Source organism: Ceratotherium simum, chromosome 5 (assembly GCF_057802395.1).
Source record: "Ceratotherium simum simum isolate JZ-2026a chromosome 5, ASM5780239v1, whole genome shotgun sequence".
Lineage (NCBI taxonomy): Eukaryota > Metazoa > Chordata > Mammalia > Perissodactyla > Rhinocerotidae > Ceratotherium > Ceratotherium simum.
In genome coordinates, this window is record NC_141904.1 from 85,993,319 (window position 1) to 86,010,084 (window position 16,766).

General features: G+C 44.4%; 1 protein-coding gene across 3 annotated transcripts in view; it reads left to right on the top strand.

The window, feature by feature from the left end:
* TSEN2 (tRNA splicing endonuclease subunit 2) overlaps positions 1–16,766 on the top strand; it is a 40,653-nt gene that overhangs the window by 12,209 nt on the left and 11,678 nt on the right. For all 3 annotated transcript variants that reach the window (XM_087431527.1, XM_004443154.3, XM_087431528.1), the window contains 4 exons: positions 1,348–1,384; positions 7,139–7,664; positions 8,552–8,629; positions 14,705–14,755. In XM_087431527.1, the coding sequence (XP_087287653.1) occupies positions 1,348–1,384; positions 7,139–7,664; positions 8,552–8,629; positions 14,705–14,755 (692 nt within the window). The remainder of the gene's footprint in view (positions 1–1,347; positions 1,385–7,138; positions 7,665–8,551; positions 8,630–14,704; positions 14,756–16,766) is intronic.

The following is a 16,766-nucleotide window of genomic DNA, read 5'->3' on the forward strand; positions in this document are numbered from 1 at the left end:
GTGAATCTTTTCCTGATCTATGTAGTCTCTATGTTTTAAATAGTGATAGAAATTTGAAGGAAATGAAGTTATGCCAAGGAAACAGAAATTAAGGTTGTGGGCTGCCCTAAAAAGTAAATCTCAAATGTCCATTTTAGGAGGTTCTCAAAACCTGGCTTCAGCCTCGTCTTCCACCTCCTCTCTGCCCACTATCTTCTGCTCGTTGGCACTGTAGCCACCTTGGGCTGCTTGCCATCCCACAAAGCTATCGTGACTTCGTGTCTCTCAGCCTTTGTGCGTGGTTTCCTCTGCCTGTTTTCCCCGGGTCCACCTGGTGAACTCTTATTCATTCTTCAGAGCCCAGTTCAATTATTCTTCCTTTTTGTGTTTTTTCCTAACCTTTCCGGGTAAAGTTGTCCCTTTACAATACTTTACTTGGTCCTATATCACCTTGGGTTAGAATCAGTCATTTCTGGTCTGTCTTCCCAGTTAGACTGTGAGTATCTCAAGGAGAGGGAATTTGCTTTGGTTCTTCTGCCTCTCTAGTGCTGGCACATGGAAGGCTGTCACTAAACTTGTTAAATTGTTGTTTGCTGTTAAATTACCAGAGGAAGGAGGTCATGACACTGAGAAAACTGACAAATCCCTAAGGAGGTAGGAGTCTGTGACCTCACTTTCCTAGAGTTTTAAAGCTGAACGTCATCTTTTCCAAGCCTTTAACGTGCCAGAGAGGAGGCTGAGTTTGGGAAAGCAGAGATGATTTGCCTAAAGGCAGGGTCAGGGAGGATCAGGACTAAAACTCAGACCATTGGGTGACTTGATAAACACGTTAGGTAGAAAGAATCTTCCCACCAGATCCTCAGAGCTAGAATGAGAGCCCAGAATTCCCAGATCCACACCCAAAACTAACACCGTATGAAATGTACTTTTCCAACCCTTTAGAGGCACGTGTGAGGAGCTTTCACTGAAGATGCTTTATGGAGCAAGGGCGGATGGGGACAAAGTATACAACTTTAGGGCCTCAATATTCCCGTCTAAAAGTTGAGGGAGTGAGCATTCCGAGGTGGTGGAGAGGTTTCCTCTTGCATGCCATCGCTGCTTGGCTGGAGTGCTGAGTTGAGAAGGATTCTGAGGTCTCACACCCCAGTCAGGGGGTGCGATTGGTCAGCGGGGCCAGCAGGGGTGTGGCTGCAGGGAGTGGCCGTGTGTAAAGCATGAGTTTGCCGTTGGTGCACGGACAGGCTTCATCACCTCCTAGATGTGCGATTTGGTGAATCTTGAAATTCTCTTTGTCTTTTCCAGATTTTCAGTGTTTTTTCCCCTTAAAGAAAATTTGTCCGAACTAATAGAGCTTCTTTGTTGTTGCAGATGTGAAGACAGGCATGCCTATAATCACGTCAAAGAAGTAAGTTGTGGTGAACTTTGGAATTATGGTTTAAATTAGATCTATTTTTAGATAGCCTTTCTGACATGGCAGTCCACGCCTTTTTTTCCTCTGCTTTTTGTGGTGGGTGTGTCCCTGAAAATTATGTCTGAATTTATTGTGGATCAAATCATATTTGAAATACACTAAGTTTATTTTTCAAAATAATCCAAAGCCAAATCCTTTTCCAGTTGAATTCCTTCCAAAATATGAACAGTTTTCTTGTAATGTGTATGTCTTTAAGTGCTAAGATGCTTAGACTTAGATTTAGGACTGGCCTCTTGCCCTGTGTGGCATCAATGGCCCTGTCCTCTTTCCTTGCTCTGCATTCGTCGGGTAGGAGAAAGAGGCTTTCACAGAGGCCCTTGCGCGTCCTCTCATATGGTTGTGGTTCCTTCCTCTGGGTGTTTTCCTGCTGTTCTCACATCCTGGAACATTTCTCCCTGACCCCCCACGCACGCACGCTGCCTGCCTATTCCTGCACATCCCACGGCTCAGCGTATGTGTCAATCTCCTGGAGTTTCTCTTCTCACCACCCTCCCCTCTGCTGAGTTGAGGTTGTTCCTCCAGCTCCCCCAGAGTCTGCATAGGTGCCCCTTACTGTGCCATCCATCATACCTGGATTTAGACCGTCGTTTCTTGGAGAACAGGGACCATGCCTAGTTCCTCTCTGCAGCCCCAACACTTGGTGGTCACTTGGTAGGGTTTTGTTGACTAAATGTTCATCCATGTAAGTCCTCATTGTCTCTGAGGTGCAGCTCGAGTCATAACTCTTCCACGAAGCCTTCTAAAACTACTCAAGCGCATGATGAAAATCATCATGCTTCTGGCATGTGCTGGCAGAATCTGACAGCTCCTTTTTGGTTACGTGCCTGGTAACCCCCTGGCCAGAGGAGTGGGTAGGGAGGTAGTGGCACCGGGGAGATCTCAGTGGCTGCTCTGGCTGTAACTGCAGCCTGGGACGGGTAGGGTTCTAGTCTGTGGGAAGGGCCTGCTGAGAACCTCGCAGAGCCCCCACCTCAGGAGAAGCTGCAGTATAGGCAGGTTGCTACAACCAACATTAGGACTCAGAGCAGAAGCCTGCCCCTCAGAACTGCATCCTGCTCAGGCTGTAGTAGGAGGACATGACGTCAAGCCAGCTTGAATATGCAAGGTTCTGGATGGGGGAGATTGCCACCTACCTGAAGCTTATCCCTTTGTAAGCATCACAGTGTAACAGTCCAAGAATTTGATTGATCCTTGTATTAGTTTCCTAGGGCTGCCACATCAAAGTTCCACAAACTTGGTGCCTTAAAAGAACGGAAATTTATTCTCACAGTTCTGGAGGCCAGAAGTCCAAAATCAAGGTCTTGGCAGGGCCATGTTCCCTCAGAAGGCTCTAGGAGGGGCTGGCCCTGTGGCTTAGTGGTTAGGTGCGCGTGCTCTGCTACTGGCGGCCCGGGTTTGGATCCCGGGCGTGCACCAACACACCGCTTCTCTGGCCATGCTGAGGCCGCCTGCCACATACAGCAACCGGAGGGATGTGCAGCTATGACATACAACTATCTGCTGGGGCTTTGGGGGAAAAAAAAAAGGAGGAGGATTGGCAATAGATGTTAGCTCAGAGCCAGTCTTCCTCAGCAAAACAGAGGAGGATTAGCATGGATGTTAGCTCAGGGCTGATCTTCCTCACAAAAAAAAAAAAAAAAGAAGCAGGCTCTAGGAGAGGATCCTTCCATGCCTCATCTTAGCTTCTGGTGGAAGCCAGCAATCCTTGGCATTCCTTGGCTTGTAGACACAGTACTCCAGTCTCTTCCCCCGTTGTCACATGCGGTCTCCCTTGAGTCTCTGTGTGTCTGTGTCCAAATTTCCCTCTTGTAAGAACACCAGTCAGTATGGCCTCATCTTAACTTGATTACGTCTGCAGAGACCTTGTTTCCAGATAAGGTCACATTTGCAGGTGCTGGGGGTTAGGACCTCAACATACCTGACAATTCTGTCAGAACATTTTGTGCACGCCCTCCCCAACTTAAGTGCTTGTTGTCCTTGTTACTTTACTATTCCCTCTGAAGTTCTGATCCCCGTTTCAAGTGGATTTACTCTAGTTGGCCTTTTTCCAACAATGGTTGTCCTTGGGTGATGAGAAACATCCATGTAATCTGTTCTGGAGGTGAGCATCAGGACCCTCAGGTGATGCCCTTGGGGGACTGAAGTACGTACGGTCATGTGGAGCAGCCCTGAGGGTGGTGCTAGGCCCCCCTCATTCAGCCAGCATTTACTGCAGGCGCCTATGTGTCAGGTAGTGGTAGGTGCTAGAGATAAAAGAGGAGGAAAGGATCTCATCTCTCTTCTCGAGGGATGTATAGTCCAGTGGAAGAGGAAGAGAAGTAAACAATTGCACTCTTCTGTAATGAATATTAGGATGAGATAGCACCATTGTCGGCCTCATAGCCAACAGGTACAAATTCTCCAACAGTGCCAGTTACTGGTCTGTACGCTTTACCTGTATCATCTCAGTCCATCTGCTCAAGAAACCTTTGTGTAGTCGTTTCCATCCTGTACATGGAGAACCTACAAATAGCTTGCCCGAGATTTCATGAGCTCAGACCAGGCAGTCCAGCTGCAGAGCCTGGGAGGAGTTGACACATAATGAGACACTGACACAGTTGTACATGCTGGCATTTCTTGAGCATAGTGTGTGTGCTAGGTACTCTAGCAATAACAATTTATGGATTATCTCCTTCCGTCCTCACGTCACCCCAGTGAGGTAGGTCCTGTTGTCTGTCTTTGACACGGGAGGAAACAGAACCAGAGGAGGGTAAGTAACTCGCTCAAGGTCAGTGTTTGGACCTAAGCAGATGGGCTCCAGAACCTATACTCGAAATTGTTTTGCTGTAACCTTCCAACAATAAATGGGCGTTAATAAGATGGTGGAGAAGGGTGTTCTATGGCAATGGAAGAGGGGTGTTCGAGGGCATAGAATCATGAGAATTCTCATGATACCCTCGTATTCAGAGGGTACCTTTCGGTATTCTTGAGGCCCTAAAATGGGCCTGCTTTTTCCCAGTCTTATTATTGCTTCTAATCATAGCTGCCACCTTTTCCTTCTGCCACTCTCCCCCTTATGTTTTCTGACTTTTACTTTTCACTTTTCTCTTCCTGCCGCTTCTCCAGCGGTATTTGGGGTTAATCGCAGCAGGACTTGGCTTTTTAAGGCATTCCCAGCCAATGAGAGGATACCTGCTTTGTGACCCATATGCCATAAGTCTTAGTCATTTGTGTATCTAGCTGTTTTCATCACCAGTCTTACTCAAAGGCTTTCTTCTACATACTTTTGCAGCCACTGTCTCATTGGAGCTTTCATAAACGTCTGAGGTCATTATGAGGCAGGAGGGCAGGCGTGATTCTGGCATTTGGCAGACGAGCAAAAAGGGATGTAGAGATGCTAAGTGGCTTACCTCTGAATCCCACAGAAGAGCCAACTCACCAGATCTGGTGCAGTGCTTGTCCCCACACGGCTGCCCCTGCTTTCAAAGAGCAGTTAATTAAGGTGTACATTTCCATTCACGAAAATGTTGTTTTTTTTAATGTAATATGTATTGAGTCAAAATGATTGTATTTTTCAAGTCTCCCCTAAGAACCTCACAATCATATAGCAACAAATATTTATTGAGCACTTATGTACTGAGCACTTTGCACATCTTGTCTCCTTTAATCCTTGCGACAACCCCATGAGTGGGTACAGTTATCCCTGGTTTACAGAGGAAGAACTGAGCCTTAGAGAGGAGGGTTGCGTCACTGGTACGAGAACACGACGGAGTGAGGGTTTGAACTCGTGTCTACCTTGACCACTCTGTTGCAAAGAGTAGAGCAGTGACCTCTGTGTGCTCTCTCTCAGTTCCAGAACTTCTGCTCAAAGGGGGAACTGTTCAACCTCTTATTCAGTGCTGCCTTCACGTATTTTGAGTAAAGGAATTTGATCAAAGTTGTGGATCCCTTCCCCGGAAAAATACACATTGACATAAAAATTTGTGTTCAAATAAAGGAGATTCATGGACCCATGAAGCCTATAGAGCCAATGCTTTAGGGGAGATGAAGAGTAAAGACTCTTTTTAGAGCTCTCAAATGAAAGTTCTTTTAACCGTATGCAAGAGCATCCATGTAACAGGCGAGAAGACACCCTGCTGTTTTATGGGCAGCTACATTTTTTTTCCTGATTTTAAAAAGTAGTACATAACAAGATCCCTATGAGCTGGTAGCAGTAGTGTCCCCATCTCATGGATGGGGAAACCGAAGCACAGAGAAGTTAAGTAATTGACTTTGTCACACAGTTATAAGTGACAGAATCCAGTCTGAACACAAAACATGTGCGGTACCAGAGTCCATGCATGTAATCATCCTGCCTCTTAGGTATTACAGGGCTCTTGCCAGGTTTTGATCTTTAGATGCAGTTCCCAGGGTATAGGAATGCATGCTCATCCCCATGTAGGATAAACAGGGCGTAGACAGCTTGGAGATTCTTCTGTTGAGTCAGGGTTAAGCAGCCACAAATCTCTTTTTTAAATATAGTGGAAGCCAGTTTCCTTGTTTAATTTTGTGTGAGGTGAAGCAGTTTATAACCATGACTATTCAGTCATCCACACATGGCAAAATGCTCAGGGTGAAGAGTAAAGTTAGGTCTGTCTTCCCACGACCCGTGTGTCTCCTTAGATGCTTTTCAGGCTGATTGCTGGAGGTGAGAGGCAAAAAGTGCTGGAGTTTTCACAGTGTCTCGAGCCTCCGCTGGTCACGCTCCCACCATGGTGGTCTTGAGACATCGCATCCCGGCGCGTGGTTAGGTGTTGACGCTTCTTCACTAGGGCAAAACCCCCTTGTCTTAGCTTCAACTTTTATAACTTGGAAAGTGTTCAGGGGTTGCCTTCAAGTTTTAGAAACTATGTATTTTCTCATTAAAATAAATTCTGGAAGTTATTATGGAAAAAGCTGTTTATATTAGAATACTTGGCCATATATGTATAAGCATAATTACTTCTTTCCATATGCAGTGGAGAGCTTAGTGGGTACTGTGAAAAGTATTTACTAACATTCTCATTTTGCTTTCCAATACTAAACAAAAGCTCTTTATGTTGAATGGGATATATATCTGAAAACCAAAAATTGATATAATACAAAATTAAAAATGGTACAAAACTAATCCTGACAAAGGGTGGCCGTTTCCTCTTTACATCTGCCTAAATCACTTGGTCCACGAGTTTTAACTTACATAAGTTTTTATACTTGGTTAGACTGGGGTCATTTTTTTTTCAAATTAAGCAAATTAAATGAAGCTCTATAATAAAAACGCAGTAATACATGCTTATTGCAGAACATGTAGAAAATGCAGAAAAGTATAAAGAAAACATTTACCTGTAGCCCACTATTGAGAAAAACTGCTATAAACATTTTGGCGTACTACCTTCCCATCTTTTTTGTTGTTGTTGTTGTGGTTGTTGTTGTTGAGGAAGATTTGCCCTGAGCTAATATCTTTGCCAGTCTTCCTCTATTTTGTATATGGGTCACTGCCACAGCATGGCTGACGAGTAATGTGGGTCTGCGCCCGGGATCTGAACCTCCGAACCTGGGGTGCCAAAGCGGAGTGTGCCGAACCCAACCATTGTGCCACAGGGCCAGCCCTTCCCATCTTTTTTGCATGTTCTATTGTTGTCTTTTAAGTAGCAGAATTCAAGTGTTGTTACTAACAGTATGTCTGTTTTACAGGTATCAGCGTAGTATAGAATGGGCCACAAAGCTCATGCGAAGACAGGGGCAGGACGAGAGCACGGTGCATAGAATTCTCAAGGATTACACAGAACCCCTTGAGCATCCCGGTATAAAAAGGAATGAAGAAGTTCAATTGCATGAGGAGCTGAACTCTGAAATGGTTTCCAAAATGGAAGGCACAGCAGGTAGAGAGAAACTTTCTGTGGTGAATGGGGGCTCGGGAAGGTCGAATGACGTGGAGGATCCCAGCAAGCGATCAGACTGCCTGCAGGAGGGCTCTGGGCATGCCCCACCATCTACAGACAGCTTGGATGCACACGTGGTCGAGGGCCCTACACCCCTGCCCCACGTCCATGGCGGCAAACAAGACGTTCTCCTCCCCCTGTGTGGCGCTCAGCCTGAGGACAGCAGCCAACGAGCGGGACCCATCTGTGCCGGAGAGAAAGGACCTGATCATGAGTACGTGCTCGTGGAGGAAGTCGTGTGTGAGGAGAGCAAGGGGGAGGATGCCCCAAATGAGGAAGTAAGTAGAAGAAAATAAATGGCTTCCTCCCAAGCCGTCTGTTTCTGGCCCATAGGAGATGTTGGCTAACAGTCTTTCTCGGAACTGCTGGCAGGCCCATATTAAGCACCCAGGGTATGTGAGAGGTGGTGCAGGGCACTGCACTGCAGACCCTCTGAGGAACCAGCAGGCTCTGGGTCCCCAGCCCTGGTGGCTCAGTAGTTGTAAAGGCTGTTTCAACTAAAGCCTCAAGTTTGTCAGTAACTTTTTAAAAAATGTATGAATTAAAGCAGGTCCAATAATATTCTTTCCCTTGTTTGGGAGAAAAAGAAATGCAGTGGTAATTACACAGTCTTGGGTATGGCTGTGGGGGAGAGTCTCGAGAGTGGACGTTGGCCATCACAAGAGAAGCATTGGAAGGCAGATTAAGAGCCACTTCATTAAGGGATGCACTGTCAGAGACAGTTACCCTAGAATTGTCTGCAGCAGCTAAAAATGAGGAACAATCCAGTGGTTAAGCAGTACGTGAGACACCCATTTGAAGAAATAACAGCCTTTAGAATGAGGTTTAGAAGAACCTGGAGGTTCTTGGAGGTTCGTGAAGAGCCTGGGCCTGTGCTTGTGAAATACAGTTGGGTGAAAAGCAACACATGAAACTGACCAACAAAGTGATCACAACGTGGGAAAAATTCACGGGGGAAGAAAGAAAGGAAAGAAATCAAAATGTTCATAGTAGAAAAACTAAAACTTCTTCTTCCCCATAAGTAATAAAAAAATTATTTTTTAACAGTACTAGTCCAACAAATGGGAAGTTTAACAGAAAAATGTTCATTTTAAAATGCAGTCTCCTCTCCATAACCTGTAGTGCTTCCATTTGTTCTGTATATATTTTCTTTCTTTCTCTTCAGTTGGTGCAGAAAAAGAGACTAATATGCAGAAGAAATCCTTATAGGATCTTTGAGTATTTGCAACTCAGCCTAGAAGAGGTATGTTTCCAGCATGTTATCTTTTCAGCTGTTGGTCTCTGGGCCTGGGCAACACGGTATAGATGAGTCTACCTCAAAATATAGTTCTGTATGTAATTCAGTAACTGTGTGTTCAGTAATTGAATACTGCAATTCAGTAATGAAATCACCATAGGCAGCTTCCAGAGTAGAAAGCCTAAATTTCACCCCTCAGCCTTCATTTCATCAGTTCTAAGATGTGCATTTTGGGGGGCCTTCACTCTATCCTTCCAGAGAGGTTTCAAGGGCTTTGTCTAAGCACTTCTTTTCACATCATGATTTCAGATTCGCCAAATATTGTGTTACTAATTTCCACCAGCTTTTAAAAGAAACACAGCTTTATTGAGATATAGTTCACATACCATACTGTTCACCCATTTAAAATCTACAGTTCAGTGGTTTTTAATGTATTCATGGAGTTTCACCAGTTTTTAATAAGCTATGATGCATGATTCAGGTCATGTAATGACTGCTAATTACGTAAATGGATTCTCGGTACTTCCTTCTGCAGAATTACTAACACGTGTTTCCTTTATTTAATGCAATAGCTGCATTCTCAAAAGTTGGCTAAAAGTGGCTTTTTGAAACCTGCATCATGTCTTCCCTGTGATTTGGAGTTCCTCTATCCGTGGTCATGTGATGTTCAGTCCCTCCCTTTTTGCTCATCTTTGTGCTGTACACAGAAATGTCCTTCCTGCCCTTGAAGGTAGCACCCCTCCTCGGTCTCGTGCCCTTGAGCATGCCTCTCCTCCAGGAGTGCTCCTACCTGTCGTGGAGAGCTCCTGTGGCGTCTAGCACAGTTCTTGGCATATGTGTAGGTCTCAGGAAGTACTTGTTGAATGCATCTACACTGGTGGTTTCATAGATGTGTCCACAGAGAAGAAATCGTGTCTCCATATTCTCTCCATCTCCTGGTCTGTGCTTCCCTCCTTGCAGTGAGGCCAGTGGTACAAAGAACAGAGCTTCAGAGCAGGGAAGGATGTTTGGAATTATTTACTTGATCTCCTCATTTTACAAAGGAGATAGCTTAGTCTATTGTTGAATACAGTAGCCACCAGCTGTGTGTGACTGTAATTTAAACTAATTAAAATGGAACAAAATTCAAAATTGTGTTTCTCCTGTGTGCCAACTACATGTCAAACACTCAACAGCCACATGTGGCTCGTGGCTACCATTTTGGACAGCGCATGTGTAGAACGTTCCCGTCATCACAGAAAGTTCTGTTGGGCAGCGCTGTGGATACCCATTCTCTAGGTGCTTGACCTCTCTGGGCCTCAGGTTTCTTCTCTGTGAAATGAGGGTTATGGAACGCCTTGTTCATAAGATGTTCTGGAAATTAAATAATGCACGTAATGGGTTCAGCACAGTGCCTGTATGTGGTAAATGCTCACTAAGTGTTAGTGCCTGCTAGTCTTGTCATTATCATTATTAAGTCACTTGTAAAAGATATTTAGTAGCTAATTGGAACTCTTTTGTTTGCAATCACAAAAAATATTCACCAGGTACTTACTATGTGCCAGGCACTGGACTAAGTGCTAACAATACAGAAATAAACAGAATATGGCTCCGGTCCTAAAGATAGTCCAGAAATAATCACGGGTCAGTGTGACAAGCACAGTGTGGTGCACGATTGTGCCAGTGTTGCTCCTCTTGTATCTCTCGTCCCAATACCTGACATCTGTGAGGTGCTTAGTAATTATTTGTTAAATGGGTGTGTACAAGGTGTGGGATTTGCACAGAAACTGGTGGGGTCCAAAGGGAGAGAGAAGCTGGAAAGGCTTTACTGAATCAGTGATATCCGCAGGTGTTAAAGGATAAATAGGGGATTGCCAGATGGACACAGCAGACAGCATGGGCTCTTCCATGCACCTCAGTCCTGGAAGTGATGGCACAGAAGGGCTAGATCGAGAAGGGCGTGTCTGCGCGTAGGGGTCTGACCTGGTCCTGATGGCGCTGGGGCACTGCAGAAGGTTACGTGGGGGAGTGGCAGTGACCAGAGCTGACGTCATTGTGAGGGTGGGCAGAAGGCTTGAGGCCGCTAGGAGCCTGCCAGCCTCTCAGCTTGGGAGACGGCAGCAGTAGGCGGAGAGAGAGAATTGGGTGTCAGAAACCGGGAGTTCAGCCTCCCTGTTCCAGTTGATGCTTTTTACTGACCCCAAAAGGTGCTGCTGTGTGCTGCCTTCTCCCGAACACTCCCTGAAGAAAGGCAGGAGTAATAGGAGATGAGAGATGAGGTTGCTCTGCGTGCTTGGAAGCTGCTTGGTTCCTGAGAGCACCCCAGAGACATGTTGCAAAAGTTTTTAAGGATCATGCACTTAGGCCTAGCTCTGCTTCTCGGTTCTATCTCGGCAGGTTTCCTTTGAATGAATCACCTGTGAGTTTGAATGTGTTTCCATAAATGTCCGTCAGCAGCACAGGCAGCCCTGCTGCAGTGATTCACAGCGCTTCTGTTGAGGGATTGAGAATGGTAATACCACAGCTGATCTGAAGATCTGCTTCTTAGAGATCTGTTCTTGTTATCTGGTTTTGGGCCCTAACTAGATTTAGTGATATGACATTAAAAACCATCGTTAAACTTATCCCTCCATCTTATCAGTACTGTCAAAGTAAAACAACTAATGAGATCTCAAGGGACCAAGACATCCCCAGTCTACTGATGATTTAATTCTAAATAAAACCAACACAGTTGGATTAAGATCCTCTCCATCTTTAATAAGTGCCCAATAGGAGTTTGTGTAGATTCATAAAAGCCATCACCATTTTAGGCAAATAAAAATGAAGCATTGGTTTCATCAGTTCTTAGAGAAATGTGTATTTGCTGATAATGGAAAGACATTGGTCAATCTCTGAAGAACTCAGATCCTAACAGATACCAGGAAGGAATCTCTTGCTAGACAGGGATTGGATTGAACTTTTCCTGGCTATAATATCTAAATGGCTTTTAGAAAGGGAGGGAAACTAAAATGGATTGAGCAGTTAGGTGCTTTGCATAGCTTATGAAGTCTTTTAACTAAGAAGGCATTATCATCCGCATTTTGTAAGGAGGTAGGAGAGTTGAAGTGATACTTCCAAGGCCCTTGCTGTTAATGAAGATTTCGACCCAGGTCTGTCATATCTCAGAGTCCATGCTTCCCCGTACACCATTCTGAACCAGGAAGTGAAAAGTGTGAGGAAATGACAGGGAAAGAAGGACTTGGCTGTCTGGGACACAACTTGGCCTTTTCCACTGCACCTTTTGGCCACCGTCTCTCTCCACCTGAAAAACAGGGCTATTCTGTGTTAATAAGCAGTGGGCTGTGGGAAGAGAAAAGGTCAAAATAAGATTGTCGGACACCTGGGAAGGCTGTCACCAGTGGCTGAAAGAAGTAGGACGGTGTCCACATGGAGGGGAAAGGAGCTGAAGGGGCTGGGCCGGCAGAGACTGCTCCAGGGAGCTCTGGCAGTTTGGCCCTAAACCAAGGACAAGATCCAGGGACCTATGTCTTTATTGCTTCATAGCAAGCACTGAGCAGCCACCATGTGCTGGACTGCTTCTAGGCCAAGGAAACAGCAGGCAGAGTTTCTGCTCTCACAGACTTTACGTTCTTTACTTACATTCTGGTTGGAGAGACACATACAAGAAAGATATTTTCAGACAAAAATAAATGCTCTGAAGAAGACAGTGAGGGTGGGGGTTACTTAAACTGAGTGGTCGGGGAAGACCTCTCCGAGCAGTGACCTTTGAGTCTGGGGCGGAAATGCCAGATATGGGAATAGCAATTACAGAGGCGAAGGCAGGAGACATCTTAGTGTGTTCAGGGCACAGAATTGAAGGCAACACAGCTAGGAAAAGAGGTGTTCAGATCACGCAGGGGCTGGAGCTGGTGGGCAGCAAAAGTGAGGTAAAGCCCATTGGGGTTTTAGTCCTGGGAACCACGTGATCTTGGCTTGTTAAGAAGATGGCTCTGGCTGCTGTGGGGAATGGCCTGCGAGGCTGAGAGCAGAGAGGCCTTTGCAGAAGTCCAGGCAGGAGGAGGTGGCTGGAACCCAGAGAAGGGGACCGGCAGATAATCCCCGCATCTTCAGAAGAGCTCCAGATTTGAATCTGGGTAGAACTAAAATAGTTGTTCTCAAACACTTTAATCTCTTAAAAATTATTGAAGACCCCAAGGAGCATTTTTGTGTGGTTTAAAATAACGATAATAAACCCCATTATACGTTAACATAAATAATTTTTTTTTAAGTAACTATGTTCTTTCAAAACAGATTCATTGAGAAGAATGGCATTGTTTTTTACTTTTGCAGATCACTCTAAGGTCTGGCTTTGTAGAGGCCAGCTGGATTCTCACGTCTGCTTCTCTATCAGTCTGTTGAGATATCACGTGTGGAGCCTCAGAAGAGAATGAGCATAAACAAGGCAAATAACGCCTTAATGTCATGAGATAGTTTTGACCTTGAGACCTCTTGAAAAAGGGTCTCGAGGAGCCCAGTCTCCCCAAACCACATTTTGAGAATGGCTGCTATCAAGAGAAATGGCATCCGATGGCCAGGAGAGAATGACAGTGGGGTGGATGCGGGTGATTCCTGAGGGATCACGGAGCTGTTTCCTTAGCAGGACCTTGTAGCTGCTTGAAGCCCTGCTCCTGCATAGTCTGTGCTCTCTCAGGTCCTCCCGTCGTTTGTTCCTGTGTGCTGGGCGGTGAGGAAACAAGCTGAGCGAGTCTCATTCGCTGGTACCGTGCTGTTGCGCAGAAGCATGAGGGCTCAGGCAGGGGGCTGCATTTCTGTGCCATATTACACAAAAGGACCCCTCCTCATCTATGCCTGGTGGCAGCAGCAGAATATTTGTCATTTGATTATAAATCTAATCTTCCATCCTCTTATTTAAAAAGAAAGTAACCCGATTTTACTAATAGCTGCCGTTTAGTTACTGCCTACTACGTGCCAATCTTATGTGAGTCTGTTCAGGTGTAAACCTGGATCCTAATCCCCCCTCAGAGTAGAGCCAACAGCAGGGCCTGTTTGGTGGAAGCAGTGTTTGACATCATCTTATTTTTATCAGAAAGCTATTTTTATTTCCATCTAAGTGTGATTTTACTCATCTAGGGCCGACTTTCTTTGCTGTTCCTTCTGCTTCCCCATATGAGTAAAACAAGTTACTGTATAATGAAGTTAATGGAAAGATGGAGTTTTTGTTATTAGTGCCGTCTGACTCCCAGCGACCCTGTGTACAGCAGAGCAGAACCCTTCCCGGTCTTTTGTGCCATCCTCTCACCTTCCAGCGCCGTATCAGACAATGCTCCACTGCCATTTATAGGGTTTTCACAGCCAATTGTTTTTGAAAGTGGGTGTCCAGGTCCTTCTTCCTGGTCTGTCTTAGTCTGGAAGCTCTGCTGAAACCTGTCCACCATGATGACCTTGCTGGTATTTGAAATACCAGTGGTGTAGCTTTCAGCATCACAGCAACACGCAGGCGCCACAGGATGACAACCAATACTGGGGTGGTGTGGTTTCCTGACCAGGAAATGAACCTGGGCCGCAGAGGTGAGAGTGCCAAATCTTAATGACTAGACCAAGATAGGGTTTACTTAGTAGGATACCCTTTACAGCAAGAGTAGCTGAGAAACTCATATTTTGTTACAGAAGCCAAATCTGCACAGCCCACTTTTCACAAATTTCTATGTATTTCTTTCTATAAATTTTTTTCTCAGTTTAGTATTGTTAGTTAATTTTACAGAGGAAAAGCCAATGAGCAAAGTTTTCTCTTGTTGTTATAGCTATTTACATCATTTCTCAGTTTAGCCGTGTGATTTTTTTAAGGAAAAAAAATACGTGGAAAATTTCATACAAATATTTTGTTTTTTATTGATTTTAAACCAATTTGTGACATTCATATTTCCTAGATTTTTTTTAATCCTTGAAATTTGAATGAACCATTTATGTTAAAAATATGTGACTATTTGGTTGATTTAAGGACATTAATTTGTATTTAAGGCAAAGAGAAATCAGTCTGTAAAATAATTTCTCAAGAATGTGGAGGAATTTGTAATGAGCATTTTCTGCTTGCTCTGTTTTTAGGCCTTCTTCCTGGTCTATGCCCTGGGATGTCTAAGTATTTACTATGAGAAGGTAAGATGTTTTGTTTAGATACAATCCACTTAAAATTTTCCTGATGTTAAAAGCAGATTGTTGTAATTTCCATGTTGCTTTAATCAAATGTGTCTACTTTCACTGAATAAAATTGGAATTTTTTCTCTAAGTTTAGGCTTTGGGTCCTGAATTGGGACTACTCAGGCAAAAGCCAGCTTTAACCCTTTTAGACTGAATTTCATTCCCAGAAATGAGAAGAGCAATATCTTATATGATGATCAGGAAATCTGTGTCAGAATAGTACTAAAAATTAACAACACAAATAAAAACTACCAGTGTTTAGCACCGGCTTCGGTACAGACTGTGTGTTAGGCTCTACATGCAATACTTCTAATCCTTGCCTCCGCCTGGTAAGAATTTTACAGATAAGGTAACTGAGGCCCGGAGGAAATAAGTAACTCACCCAAGGTCACACAGCTAGTTGGCTAGAATTAGTATGTGAACCTGTGTCAGGGTAGCTCCAAACCCCATGATTTTGTGCAGTAGCTGCTGCCCTTAGAAGAAGGATGGTCCCACGAGAAGTTGCTTCCGTTGCTTGCCTCCTGGGAGAGGAACTGGGGGACTGGGCACACAGGCGGGAGGGGACACTTCATTGTACACTTTTGTGCTTTTTGAATTTTGGACCATGTGACTATAATACCTGTTCAAAATAATTCATAAGTAAATAGAGCAGAGAAAGTATATTTTATGCTGTTGTTGGGAGTACATAATTTTATCATTCATCAAATTCTAATTATATAAATCTTTTTCACTAGTATGGTAGTTTCTAGTAGTTTGGAAACCAGTATCTGGCTGATGGGTGACTCATTTTCCCAGATGGTGGCCATTCTTAGCCCACCCTGAGTCCTCTTTTGAGCTTTAGCTAAAATTTGTCAGAACATTCCAGCTGCTACGTAGAATTCTCAACCTCTGAAACGTGGTGGGCTGTCCATATTGGAAGTTCAGCCTTTTCTACAAGACTTGCTGTTAGAGGAGGGGTTGAGTGTTTCCTCACAGCGAGACTTGAAGGTGACACCTGTATGGAGCTTCTGCCTTAGGAATATCTGCAAAAAGAAGCAGAAAACTAGCTGTGTGAATTCATGAACTAAATTATGAATTAATGAAATAAATATGAGCTCTAGCTCATATTTATGGTATTAAAATATTAGGCTGAGACAAACTGAGCAAATCTCATTGATTTGAACCCTAAACCAACTGAGGAATTGATCATTTTACTAAGCATTGAAATGAAGTGGAAAACTTTCCAAACTTATGTAGTTTTTTGTTGTATTTTTTGTATTGATACATCAGAATGTTCTCTGAACCAAACCATTCTCAGTCTCTTCAAGTCCTACGTTAGAAACAAAATTCTCTTTTAAGCAGTTGGATTATTAATTTTTGCCATGAGATAAATTCTCTAGTTTCAAAGACTAAATAGAGCTTTTTTTTTTTCTTAAGCTTCTACAAAATTATTTATGGCTTTTCTGAACATGGCTTGACGTACAGTAGCTCCTCATTAGGGTCTATGAAATGTTTGGAACCTGCTGCCCTCCAGCTGGTGGGCTTGCTACATTTGAGCACCCTGCACGCACCCATTCCTTTGCCGGGAATGTTCTTCCGCAGCGCCCCCACCTCCTCCTCCAGTACGCTCCCCTTCCCGTGGCTGCTTCCTTCTCGTCTCAGTGTCCCTGTCCCAGGGAAGCCTCTCCAAGTCCTCTAGAGAGTGCTGGCCAATAGAAAGGTAACGGGAGCCTCGGACGGAAGCCACATGTATAGTTTTAGATTGTCTGGTAGCCACATTAAAAAGGTTAAAAGAAGAAAGTCAAGTGACATTCATTTACATTATTTACATGGTTTATTTATATATAATAACACACCTTAGCCAAAATTATTGAGATAGTTGACGTTCTTTCTTTCGTACCGAGTCTTCGAGATTCCGTGTGTCTTGCACACCCGCAGCACTTCTCAGTTGGGCATGTGGCTGGTGGCTGCTACCGTGGACAGAGCAGTC